General features: G+C 34.8%; 1 protein-coding gene across 1 annotated transcript in view; it reads left to right on the top strand.

Moving 5' to 3' along the window:
* Positions 1-8,428: 8,428 nt before the first annotated feature.
* Positions 8,429-13,386, top strand: part of KCNH8 (potassium voltage-gated channel, subfamily H (eag-related), member 8) — a gene marked incomplete at its 5' end in the record, with an annotated part of 78,249 nt that continues 73,291 nt past the window's right edge. Inside the window, one exon of the mRNA XM_009573066.1 lies at positions 8,429-8,690. Within this exon, the coding sequence (XP_009571361.1) occupies positions 8,429-8,690 (262 nt within the window). The remainder of the gene's footprint in view (positions 8,691-13,386) is intronic.

The raw sequence follows: 13,386 nt of genomic DNA on the forward strand, positions 1-13,386 counted from the left end.
GTTTATACATGATTTAAATCCTTTCTTAAAGTCAATGGGATAGTCTAGACTTTATCTTGAGCTTTAATTCACATGAACTCTGAGGTTTTGCTGTCTAATTTTAACTGAAATTGAATTATCTAACTTGAAATAAGAACCCAGCATTTTTCCTAATGAAGACAAGAATAGAGAAGCTTCACCCTTTCCTTCCTCTCTACATCAAGTATTATAATGTAAAGACGATACTTTAGATGTTCCAGCACAGAATGTAGTGAGTCAACCAATTTGATATTACCTGCTGTTACTCCTGCTTTAGTCTGAGGTAACTTTTCAATGACATTGCTCATGTTAGAGACAATATTTACATCCCCTGTTCCATTTTCCTGAGCACGTGACATGATCTTTGTACCTTGCAAGATCATTTAAAATGATGTTTTTCCAGCTTACATAGAAAAAATTCACAGTGAGTTAACCTGAGAATTTTTTTCTGTAGTAATAATTTTATTATTAATCATTTGTTCATTGCTGTTTGTGTTATGAGAACTGCTAAAACAGAAAAGAGATTGTAGTTCTTGTCCCAGTCTGAAACAAACATATGAAATACAGCTTTAAGTATGAAGTTTGCACAGGCTGAAGTTTGTTGTTAGAGCATACTTAAAGATAATATATTCAAACATACCTCTTGTAGAAAACTTTTGACCCACTAATTGTCCAAAGATATTAAAGTCACATCATGTATGCTTTAACAATCAGCTCAGACATTAAAAGTCCCTCTTGCCTCGTTTACAGCTGTAATCTGTAAAATTGTTGCACTTTTTGCTGTAGAAAATGCTTAAAATGCACCTCATCTCAGGGCATTTGGAACACAAATTCCACTAAAGAAAGCACTGAAGAAAACCATTAGTTTTGATGCTGTGGAGTTGTCTGGAATCTCCAAAGCTTTACAGTATGATGCTTGTGTTGAATTTCAAATTGTTCTTTGATAAGTTAGTGTCATTGGTAGATAGAAACTAGTGCACGGTAAGATTCACAAACATTTCTAACACGTTAAATAATCCATGGGTACTTTCAGAACAGATTATTGTACAGTTTTTTGATGTTTAACTACTCTTTCTTTCCTTAATTTGCTTACCATTCTAGTTGCTCAAAGTCTTAATAATAAGAAAACATTTATTTTAAAAAAGCAAAAAAAAAAGAAGGTTAATCTTCCACTTTTTAAACAGCAATCCCAAAAAGACTGTGGAACATACAATTCATAAAAATAATAAAATCTCTCAGGAGAAATAGCCATTTGTAAATTTACATTACAGATTTTGTTGTGTTTTTAGAATGTTCTTGCTTCAGGAGTTCTGTTTTGTTTTTTTTTTCCTTTATATCTTTCTCAGTAAGTACTTTAGCACAGCAGTTAAGCTGTAGATACGGTTGCCCAGATGAAGAAACAGTTTATACCCACGTATAGCTCAGAAAACTGTCAAGAAATAAAAGATGAATCACACTCACCTACCTCCCTCTGGATTTTTATCTAATGAGTTGGATGCAGAAAGAAGCACTTACCATTTCCTATTTGGTTTTTATATATATAAATGTTATCTGAGGCTGTTGTCCTAAATTGCTTTGATAAGAAGGCAGAAAGGGGTGCTGTGCAGAAAAACCTCTAATCTCTTCAATCTTGAACAGTGAATTCCATATCCACATTGATAAGCCTTTGGTGTACTGGATGGCTTAGGGGAATTTAAAGCAAGCAGTTATCTCCTTTTCTGTTAAAGCTTTAGTCATTTCACAAATGGTAATATGCAATAAGTAAGCAAATCCTTTTTCTAACTCTGATAACTCCACACTGGAGGTTTCTGAGACAAATGAGAATGAGAAGTTTCAAAATACTAATGATGTAAATACCCTTGTCTTTCTTTCTTACCTATATCAAGCAAATCTACATGAAGTAGTTATGTATGTGGCTGGTGCTACCATACTGATCTGTAGATGTGAATAGTAACCAACTAACTCTATTACTCTAACTACTCTACTACTAAGCACCTGTGGAGCTGAACTGACCCCCTTGCTCATTAGGAAACATATGAAATCATGCTAATTTCACATCTTAATTGTATTACTGAAAATTTCAGAACATTTTTGTAGCTTTAAGAATTCAGGGCCAGCTGAGACTACTTGGTGATATAATCTAAAATTTTTATATCTCTTATTTTACTTATATGTTCTGTTCAGCCTGAGGATTTTTTGAATGAAAACAGCAGTTCTTACAGCATGAACCAATTACAACCTGCAAGACCTCAGTCCGTGGAACTAGATAGGCTCAGATATGTGTCTAGGTCACTTTGTGTTAAGGCTTTGCACTAAATCTTGAAAATTTTGAAGGATTAACACTGTGCAAAAACAACAACTCCCCCAAAGATTTCATTAATTTAGGAGACTCATCTCTAATGGGTAGAAGGGAGGGAATGGCAGAGATCAAACTGTCAGAAACACCATAGATCCACTACTAGCACAGTATAGGTTAACTAGTATATGCCACATGATCCTAGCAGACTGTCTAGCTTCAAACTGCAGGAGACAGCATAAAACATTTCTGTCAGTGAAACCTGGAAAGTAATTATTTTCCAGACCCAGATCTGGCACTAGAACTGGGCATTTGATCAAAATGCATGGGGGTGGGGGTGGGGGGGAGATGTACATATATACATTTACCTCATGTACATAAGTTACATGAGTCCATGTATATAAGTGTTCTTTGCTTGCATGTAATTAGACATCTTTAGTATGACATTGTGTTATACAGTATGAGTGTTTAATGTGAAACCAAATGATGCAAGTTCATCACCTCATTTGCTAAGCCACATTTGATTTCCAAAATGTATTTACCTAATGTCTGCCCAGTGTAGCCTGTTTTGCCTAATTAGCTTATCAGTGGATGCAAACAAGTAAAAGTCAGTTCTCCTGTTAGTATTCTGGAGCTGAGTAAACCAAGAAAGTTGCATATATAACATCGTGTAAAATGAAGACCAGGTAGTTTTTTGTAATTCTTCTCTTTATCCTTTCATTTGTCTTGAGGTGTGGGTGCTAGAGTTGTATGGTTGTAGTTGTTTCACCAAAGGCATGAACTGTTTTCATTTCACAGGTTTTGCCACAGCTTTGTACTAAGCTCATACAGACACTCTTAGCTATTAGAAATCTGGTTTGGTGTCATTATATTTTCCAAGCCAGAATCTCCCATTCTATAGATATCTTTTTCCTTCTTGGGTCTTAGATGTGTTTTGCCTATTATATGGAGACATTTGACTCATTTTATGTTTGGATTTTGATTGGCCACAGTCATCCATCTTCTTTGTTAAAAACTACCGTATCACTGTGAACTTAATCAGCCAAGATGAATCCTCTAGAAACAGTTTTGTTTATAAACAAACCCATAGTAACAACAATTTGAAACTGAGCAGAAAGCCAGGTTCAGCTTTTGTTTTATGTGTCTCATATTCTGGTTAACGCAGGTTTTCAAATTACGATGATATGGGATGAAATAACTTGAGCACATTTAAGTATTCTGCAGCAATCAACTAGTTTGGTAGCTGTATCAAAAAGACATAATTTTCTTAGCAAAAGACAGCGTGTTGATTTCAAACCCTCCATGAACTTATGGCATTAGTTATACTTTAACATGTATTGTTATTACACATATGCCAGAATTATCTGCTTTTCTTATGATTAGCAAATCTATTGTTTTCTGGATCATTACTTTTATTGGTTCCCCCCATCCGCCCCCAAATTATTAAAATTATTGTGGCAAATTCCATTTCCTTGACATTTCTCCAATTTTCTGAGATTTTATAAGTTAATACTGGTGATTCAGAAAGTGGCTCTCAGCAAGTTCCACTTATAATATTAGGTGGAACTTTGTCGTCAAAAATCTCCTTGAAATGTCTAATGCCTCCTTTGTTATATGATAAGCTTCTCTACCATCTACAGCATCATTTAGAGTGATAAATTTTCCTACTTCATTCCAAAACCAGAGTTTCAGTTTTCTTCTTTTTAGAAAGTAAGAGACAAGTGGACTATAATATTCTATACACGTCTTCAGTTTTGTTAGTCATTTAAACTTAATTAAGTTTTGTTCTCACTTTCAAACTTGTAATTTTGATAGTCACTGATCTTTTCTGCATTTCAGTTACATTTTCTGTGTTATTTTGTATCTTACAATTTTGTGAGATTTTTTGTTTGTTTGTTTTGGATTTGTTTTAACTAGGAAGGCTTATTGTTTTTCCTTAATGTTCTCAATGTTAATTCATGCTTAAAATTTGTTCCAAACATATATATTGATATATGCACTTCAAAAAAGTTTCTTTTACACTTCCAAGTGCACATCTTAGATTATGTCATATTTTCAGTGTCAATGTATGATAAGATCATGTTTTCCAGATCCAAACAGTAAGTAATTTTTAGCCAAAAATAACTTTTTTTCCTGTCATTAAAATATATTGCCACACTAATTTTTCCCAGATTACAGAACATCTAATCCCATGTTAGGTAGTTATTATTTTTTCAAAACTTTTAGGAATTTTTATTACTAAGCTTATAGAACAACCAGTATATATCTGAAACTGAAAGCAACTATGATGCTGTGTTTATCATCCCCCATAATATGAATAGAGGATATTTTTCAGTAACTGCCTCTCTTTTTGTGGGCATAAGTTGTCCTTGCAAAAAAGCATACATTCATTATTTGTGCCTGTTTCACTGCCAAAGTAGAACAGCCATAAAAGTGAAAGACAGGATGAAATATAGCTGAAAAATCATTTCTACTATCCACATTGAGGAACTTGAAAATAATACACGAAATACCAAAATGTTTTAGAACTGGAGTTATTAACATTTATTTGTTATGAAATTGTAACGGAATTATCCTTTCTTTAAGGGTGAGGAATATGTATATGAAAAATATGCGTATGGCAATGAAATTCATGAAATGTGCATTTGTCTTACTACATGTTAAATGAAAGTCTAATTAATATTTTATAGAAGCTGATCTATCATAGAAGTGCTTCTCTGATTATGTTACAAAAACTTTAAGAAAAACTCTAGGGAAATGAAACCTAGAAACCTGGTTGGGGGTTTTTCATTTAAGAAGAAAAAAAAAATCAAGCGTGTATAATGAAACATGACTGTTTTATAGCAGCTATGAATTTCATCACATCAGAGCATCATATAACATAATATAAATGCATAAAATTAGTATCCCAATGTAAATCTGAGTAGAATTAAACAAGATGGTAAAATTGACACTTTTGTAAAATATTATATCAACGTTTGGCAGTGCTTTAGCAAACATTCTTATATCTTGTGCCCCAGAAATGTAGAGATCTTTAGCTCCAGTTCTTCATAGCTTCCATCATTATGTGCAAGCAGCACAGCAAACATGAAGGAAAGCATCTCTACAAGTACACTAAGGAAAGAAAGTTTGATATTGCTGTTCTTAAGATGGAAATGCTGTCATGGATACTGAGTGACGGCAACAGATCTCCTGCTTAAATCTAGACAAGAGTTAGTAATTTTTCTGAGTGTCAGCTACTCCATTATATTTAAAATGAAGCGTAAGCAACTGGGTAAAGTTAGTAGGTGGATGGATTTAATTTTCAAACTCCTTTGCAAGAACAATAGTGTGAACTCTGTTGTAGGACTTCAACAGTAATTTCTGCATGGATTGTGTGGCTGCTTTATTTGAATATCTGTGTTCATAAGGCATGAAAAAGAAGTTGTTATAAAATACTGGATCTGCCTGGTCCAAACGTAGACAATTCTAGCTAGACTCAAATGCATTTGAGTCCTGTAGGTACCATTCTCCAATGCTATCCTGGTATATTGAGAGTCAAACAATTTCCATTTTTAATGGTTTTTTAGTAGCAAAAAATTCTAAAATAAAATTCCGGAAGTGAAAAATTGTTTTAATATAGACTAGTGGCAATCCATGCCCTCTCAATAAGGAAGCATTTTCCATTGAGCTTTTGTAATGTGTCAGATTGTTTTATATTAAGCTGATTTACTCAGTTAAAATGAACCTGGTCAGACACCTTTTCTCTCACTCTGCTTTACAGGGCTCTCCTTTATTGTAAGTCTATGTGTTGGCTGTTCTCATTATACTAACAACATTGTTGAAAAGTGTCATTTCCAAATGACTTCTTAATTCAGAAGTAATAGCACAGAAGAAAAAACTACAATAAAAAAGAGAGAAAACATTGGAAAAGGTGAAAAACAATGTCCTTGGTAAATGGGAAAATTCAGAAAAGGCAAAAAATACCTAACAACCAGAACCTAATAAAATCTGGCTCATTTAAAGAGAGCTGCATAAATGTTTACTTATTCCATTTGCAGTGTGCATGTTCTATGTAAGCATAAGGCTTTGATTTTAAAATTTTTTATTTTCAAATAAATCATAGGGGAAAAAATCTTTTAATGTTCATTTTTGCATTCAGCTGTCTAGGTTGTACAAACGCTTGCAAATGGGACGAAGCTCACCTGCTACTCTTTTTATGGCTCTAGTGGTATTAATGTTTTGTGTGTCATATCCTGGAAAATCTATCCTTTGATTTTGCATTTGAGAGGAGTCTGTTTGTTCATACATGCTGGTCTTTGCAGACATTTCACATACACTGAATGAAAAATGCAGGATAAAACATATATCAGAAATTAGGCATTTATTCTCATGTGTGTATAGCAGGAAGAAAAGTTCTCTTGCCTACAAAACCAAGAGTACATGAATCTACTACTCCTACTAGTAATCCTACTACTACCTACTTTTCAGTTCTAACTTGATTTGCATTAAAACTAAGTTGCAATACCAGTACTGCTAGTGTTCATTATGTTTTAATTACGAAGAGACAAATGTTGAGGTGTGCTTAATTTTGGGGACTTCATAGCTTGCTTTTTTCCCAGGAATGTGCTGAATTGGAGCAGGTTTACATAGCACACAACTAGCTGTGAGGAAAGGAAATATCTGCATCCAAACAGAATAGACTGAAATCCCTTGAATAGACTGAAATCCCTTGAATAGGCTGAAACTATGAAATACATATATTCTGTGTTTATTTCCATTTGCAAGGCAGACATCATCTTCATATACCTTCACCCTGCTGGTGGACAAGAGGCTGAATTTCACTTGTAGATGCTTCCGTTTGGCATTTCTAACTCCCCTCCCCCAGGGGCTGTAAGAAACATCTGTTTGGGCAGCAAACACTTCCAAAACATCTGCATGCTCCATGCTGTATATGGTGCAGAGCCAGCCCCCAGCACCTGCTGCTGCCATCTCCCGACAAGAGCAGTGTGTAGAAGAGGCAGCTGAAGGCGTATCTTCTTGTGCATCACCTAGCAGAGAGGAGTCAGTGCTGCCATTGCTGCCATAGACAGAGGCAGAGGGCATGGGGAATGCAGTTCCCTCCTTGTAACACTTAATAATAGGCTACCTAGATTACAAAAAAACACAGTTCACTAGTCTATTACACACTGGACTAGCATCTAGAAAGCTGCCTCTCGTAACTTGGACATTAAAGAAAGTCCACTGGCTTTCAAGCTGCCAAGACTATCACCCTGCAGTTGTTATTTTTTAATGAAAAAAAGTCAATCACACTCTGAATGTCTTCCTAATGCTTGGAATCACTTCTTTCTCTTTTATGAGATTGTCTTCAACATGAGGCATTAGAATTTGCAAAGCAGCAAGCAAATTATCTTGCAGTAAAACACCAGCCTTGATGGTTGGCTGTGCTCTTTTCTGACACTGTAGAAGTTATACAAGTAGTTCTCACTAATGTTGGTAGAAACTGGGTGCATGTCTCGAGGACAGATTATAGTCTTTTCTTGTAGGACATGAAAATAATTGAGACTCTGCTGTCAAGACCTGAGCTTTTCTTTGAGTGTTAGTATGTTTTGGCAAGACATGTCAAAACTATATCTCATATTGAAAGACACTCTTGCTGTGATGTTAGATAGGAACATGCAAAATGCACAAGCCACCAAGCAATTCATATCTCCACCATAGCCCACGAGCCATTTTTTTCAAGTGAGTTCAGCACTTTTCTGTTGATAAACAAGTGGTTATCCTCGAGGCTGACATTTGTTCCCTGTGCTGACAGTTATCACTAAAAGAAAGTTTCAATTACAACTTTTAATAAAGTAATTAATGACTTTTTATCTCCAAAGAAACATAAATAGGTTTTATGCACAACAATCATACCCTCTTTTTTCATTAAGAAAAATACTGTACCAATATTTGGTACTGTTAAAGAGCAATGTGGGTTGGGTTTTTTTTAATTCAAGCTCCCTTTGAAATCAGTGAGTTTTAAATGTTTTAAACATTCTTTTTACTCCTTACAAAGAAAACTTTGTGCATCAATTGGTTTAACTCTCTGTATGTGGATCTCTTACCACTATACTTTATTTGTTTCTGTATTAGATTCTTCATCTGGTTTTTGCCATGCATAAGAGAAACAATCAGTGTTATGGTGGATTCCTGGTGTTATCCCCTGTCTCTGATTCTGTTCATTCTTTGTCAAGCAGATATTATTTTAAATTTCCGAACAACATATGTCAGCAAGTCTGGCCAAGTTATATTTGAAGCAAGATCTATTTGTATCCACTACGTGACTACCTGGTTTATCATTGATTTAATTGCTGCACTTCCTTTTGATCTTCTTTATGCTTTCAACGTCACTGTGGTAAGTACTAACCTGACTTTTTTAATTGTTCTTTTTTCAAGAGAGGTTTCTTGGGGTTTTTTTTCCAGACCTGGAGACTGAAACTGAATGGACTAAAATACCTTCGTGTCTTTTTCAGCTTCGTAGTGTATTTTCACATTGTAAGCTGAAGGAAGGAATACAATGTAATTGTACATGTTGATTAAAAGAATTACAAGATTGGGTGTCAAAGTAGCCATTCATTATCACGAAAGACACATATGTACCATCTTTTTTTAATTCCATTTTCCTTACTTTGTAAAGAGTCATACCTATGTTAGCTTCATTTTTACTTACTGTACTCAAATACATGTCCCTGTAGCTTTTGCTTTCTTATGCTGCATAAGTTCAATTAATTTTTCAAGACTCATAAATTGTTATTGTGATAAAGTAAATCATTGCTATGGTCAGTATGGTCAGCATTCTTCACTCAGCCGGGAATCTTCTTTCTCTTTACCTCTGTATTCTAGTGCAAAAACTACAGCATGATCACTATTTTTGTGTGTTCTGATATCTATAACTTAAAATTGTCATTAACTTTGGCTTTGGTTTCAACTCATCTTTTTTAGGAATATAATGACAAAATGCTTAAGCCACTTTGAAAAATGTGTGGGCCTAATTTTTGGTGATGTCACAACCATGATGCGTTATATTTGTATTGGTTTACTTACGCTAAAACAAAGGTTTTTCTTCTGATAGCCCTATTAGATTTAATAGAGTAAGAATCTACTAAGCAAAAAACCAACCAACCAAACAAAAAAACCCAAAAACCCCCAAACACCGCCTCCCCCTCCAAAACAGAAAGTTTAATTTTGGAAAAAAATGTTAGCAGAGGTTTCTCAATTTTGTGGATTTTTCACATAAGAGACTTAGGCTTTTAAGCTGTCCACTTTCTAATTCTCAGAATTTTGATCTTTTGTGAACAGATGCACTCAATCTCATTAAATGTGAGTTACAGACAGGTACATAGATGATAGGGTAGACACATATCAGAAAAAAAACATAGAAAAACACTAGTCAGGAAGCCTTCCACGTAAGGTATCCTCTTTGCTTTTATCATTTAGTTCTATTTCCTTCGATGATCTCTCTTTTCACTCCATTTGTTACATTAAGAACCATCAATCTGATGCTAGTGCAGTAGCTTTTAAAACCAGACAGTTAATAGTTCCACATTCTTCAACCACTGTTTTTTTTATAACCAGTGAGTAATCTATTTAAATACACTACTATCTCAGTTTATCCCTTACATTAAAACCAAACAGCCAGCATAACTGTGTTGCTCTAATTTCCATTAAGAATTTTTCATTGAATGAACCAGGTCTGATCTTTTCCTTCAAGGAGAAAATTAAAAAAACCAAAATTGATCTTTTTTTCTTTTTTTGTTTCATTGGGAAGACTGATATGCTTTTCTTACTGAATTCTGGAAAAGAAAGTATTATCCAATAATTATTTTTACAGTTAAAATGTCATAATATTAAAAATGTTACTATAATATGATTAATACACATCTCCTGTCTGTTGTATTTTAAAACTTTTTTCTCCTAATAAGATCACTAATATGGTGACTAAGAATATCCAGGGACATTGAAATGTCCCTCTGTTAGTAGGGATCCTTGATGAGATAATTAATGATAGATTAAGTCCTACCGCTAAGCCCCAAGTAGAAAGCGATATATAGCCATGTTGATCTCATAATTAACATTGACTGACAGGCATAGCTCCCTGCATGCTCTAAGAGTTAAATACCTTGTTAAAAGTTTTTGCAAGGTCCAATCTGTTTCCTTCATTTGCTTTGGCCTGATTTTGGTAGCTAGCTGCTGTATGGTAAAGACCACTACATAGTAGAGAGTCAAGGGCCAAACCTCTCTTCTCTCTGATAACTGAGAGCAAGTCCGGAATCTGGAGTCTGCAGCCTGCATTCACCCCAGCAAACTCAGTCATTTTGTTCTCTATATGATTCCTCGAGGGGAATAAAGTGCCTTACTGTATCATATTTCCTATCACGGCAACCCTTGGCAACTGTTAATTTAATCCTTAAGAGAACAATGACTATCAACAGTTTCAAGAGCGGGGGGAGGTGTTAATCACATTGCATTGTTTTCAGACTTTATGATTTAATAAGCCATTTCCTCATGTCTGTTCTCAGATTTTCACTCCATCGACTCTCAGATGTTGCCTCAACAGAATGGTGAGAAGGGGCATCAGGGAGCATCTCACTCCTTTGCTGTTCAGGCCCCAGCACAAAGGCCAAACCTTTAGGGATGCTCTAAATTCTGCAAGCTATAGGTATAGTGTCATACATACCTATGTATGTATGGCACATAAATGTCATCCTCCAGTTTATTCATCTGACATAAAGGATCCCTTAATCTGTGGAAATATGGTGTGAAATGCTGCCCAAGTAAAAAACAGGCCATTGAGCAGTAGTTATAATGATTGAGTTTGCTACTCTCTGAGTAACTATTGGTGGTTATAAAGCAAGAGTATCATTTTTTAAGGAAAACCAACTAACCAAGCAGACAAAAAGGATTAAAGATCCCTGACACTAGTAATTTCTTAAAATGTATCATGTTTCCTTATTAATTTCTTTTTGCCATAGAAGATTATTCTTCCAAGCAGAAAATTTCATCACTAGTTTGTAGCAACTTTATTTCCCAGTACTTCTCAGCATTATGCTATGATTGAGTTTGTGTTAGTTTTAGATAAAATTCTGTCTCTGTCATTTTGACAGAAAAAGGTTAACTCAGCTAGTCTAAAATGATTAACCAAATGGAAAATCGAGATGGTTTTATATCTATGGGCAAAGCAAAATCTACACAGGCACAAGTATGAGTGCTGACTCCTCATTTTGTCTTTCTAAATTTGTGACATAGAAAAGAAAGCTGCCTGATGGCATTTCAGGTCTTCCAATGACAGGTTAGACGCAATACAAGAAGAGTGTTTGGCATGACTAATGAGAAAATTCAGTGCAATTACATATGATTAATTATATCTGTGTTCAAATTTATGCAGAAATTATTTTGAAATGAGGTGGTCTTTAGGCCTTAAAATGAAACATGTCCCCACATTAAAAAGAATATTCTGAAATATGATTTGCTGTTTCTATATCTATCAGTGTTCTGTAACTTAATAAAAATGGTCAGAATTTGGTCACAAGTGATAACTGGCAGGGTATACTTATTACTGTAACAGCCCTTTTGAAATTTCTTGTTTGTAAGACTAATAAAAAAACAATTTCACCTAAATTATCATTATTTGGTTGTGATGTGGTAGAACATAGGCACCCATGTAAAGATGAAGGCTCCAATGTGAAGGGCATAGCACATATACAATCATATATACAATCATTATATATATGTTTATATATTACTACAACACCTTGAAGAGTCAGTCATGAATAGGGACCCCTTTATGTTAAGAGTGCAACAGAACCATGTTTGGTTCAAACAAGCTGATGAGAGAGAAGAAAAGGGGGCTTTGGGAAATGAATCACCACAGAAAAAGAGGCAGTTGGTATAGTGGCATGGCATTCAATTACAATAATTATATTTTAATAGTTCCATGATTGTATTAATACAAACATGGCAATTCCTTCAAATATTTTGCAGCCTTCTGCCCCAGACTTGCAGATATTCTTGTGCTTAAGGTCACAGACATAACTAATTTCACTGACATTGTAGATGACATAAGATGGATAAAAGTGCAAGAAGATAAGACCCTGTAATTGTTTGTGTGCTCTAATGCCAGATCTTATTCCTGACAGCAATGAACATCAAAGTATTTTTAAAAAGTGTCATGTTTTTGTTGATTTTCTTTTTTCCCCTGTTATGTACATGAGAAAAAATGTAAAGGTTCTTGGGAAAAAAGAGTTAAATAATGGGCAGTAAATACTGCATGAAGAAGCTCTAATTACTTATGCACTATCAAAACTGTAGTAGCAAAAAAAAAGAATGTTTGTAGGTTTATTATTTTCTTTTTTACAGGTTTCCCACTGACTTAATTCCTGAGACTGGAATAAAATCAATGAATTGTTAAGTCTTCATTAATAAATCTAAAATACCCCATGTTACAGAATCCATCAGTCAACCTGGACCTAGCTGTTAGTGAATATGCACCTATAAAATTAACATTTCAGATTATTAGTTTGGTAACAGAAAGGCTTAGCTTCAGGTTATTCTGGATTAGCAAAAGCAGAAGAATGTTGATCAAGCTGTGCTTTTAGACTTTCTTTTCAGAGAGCACATTACTGTGCTCTGGGAAGGCTGTGGGAAGACATGTCAAGTTTGATGTTATTTTTCTAGCTGATGCATATATCCTGTACCAGCCAGGTACCTAGTAGGAATTAATCCTAATGTCTCATTAATGAAGGGGGGTAAAAAGCTTACTGTTAATGAAAATTATTCCTATTTATTCTTTAAAAAAATAAATTAAAAATATTTGGGATCCTAATCTGCATATTGTTTGCTAGCTCTACCCAACAGCTGAAACATGAGCCAAGTATATTCTGTGCAAAACTGGGAGCTGTGCACACTCTGGTGTGGATGTACATTGGAGGATGCTCTGGAGGGGATGGGGTCATCCAGAGGTTGCTCGCTTTGTACATTGCTGCATCTCCTCTGGGGCCAGAGTCTATATACTTCATAAATTGATGTACACTTAGGGTGCTGAGCAGATTAGG

The sequence above is a fragment of the Fulmarus glacialis genome, unplaced genomic scaffold (genome assembly GCF_000690835.1).
Source record: "Fulmarus glacialis isolate BGI_N327 unplaced genomic scaffold, ASM69083v1 scaffold17392, whole genome shotgun sequence".
Taxonomy (NCBI): Eukaryota; Metazoa; Chordata; class Aves; order Procellariiformes; family Procellariidae; genus Fulmarus; species Fulmarus glacialis.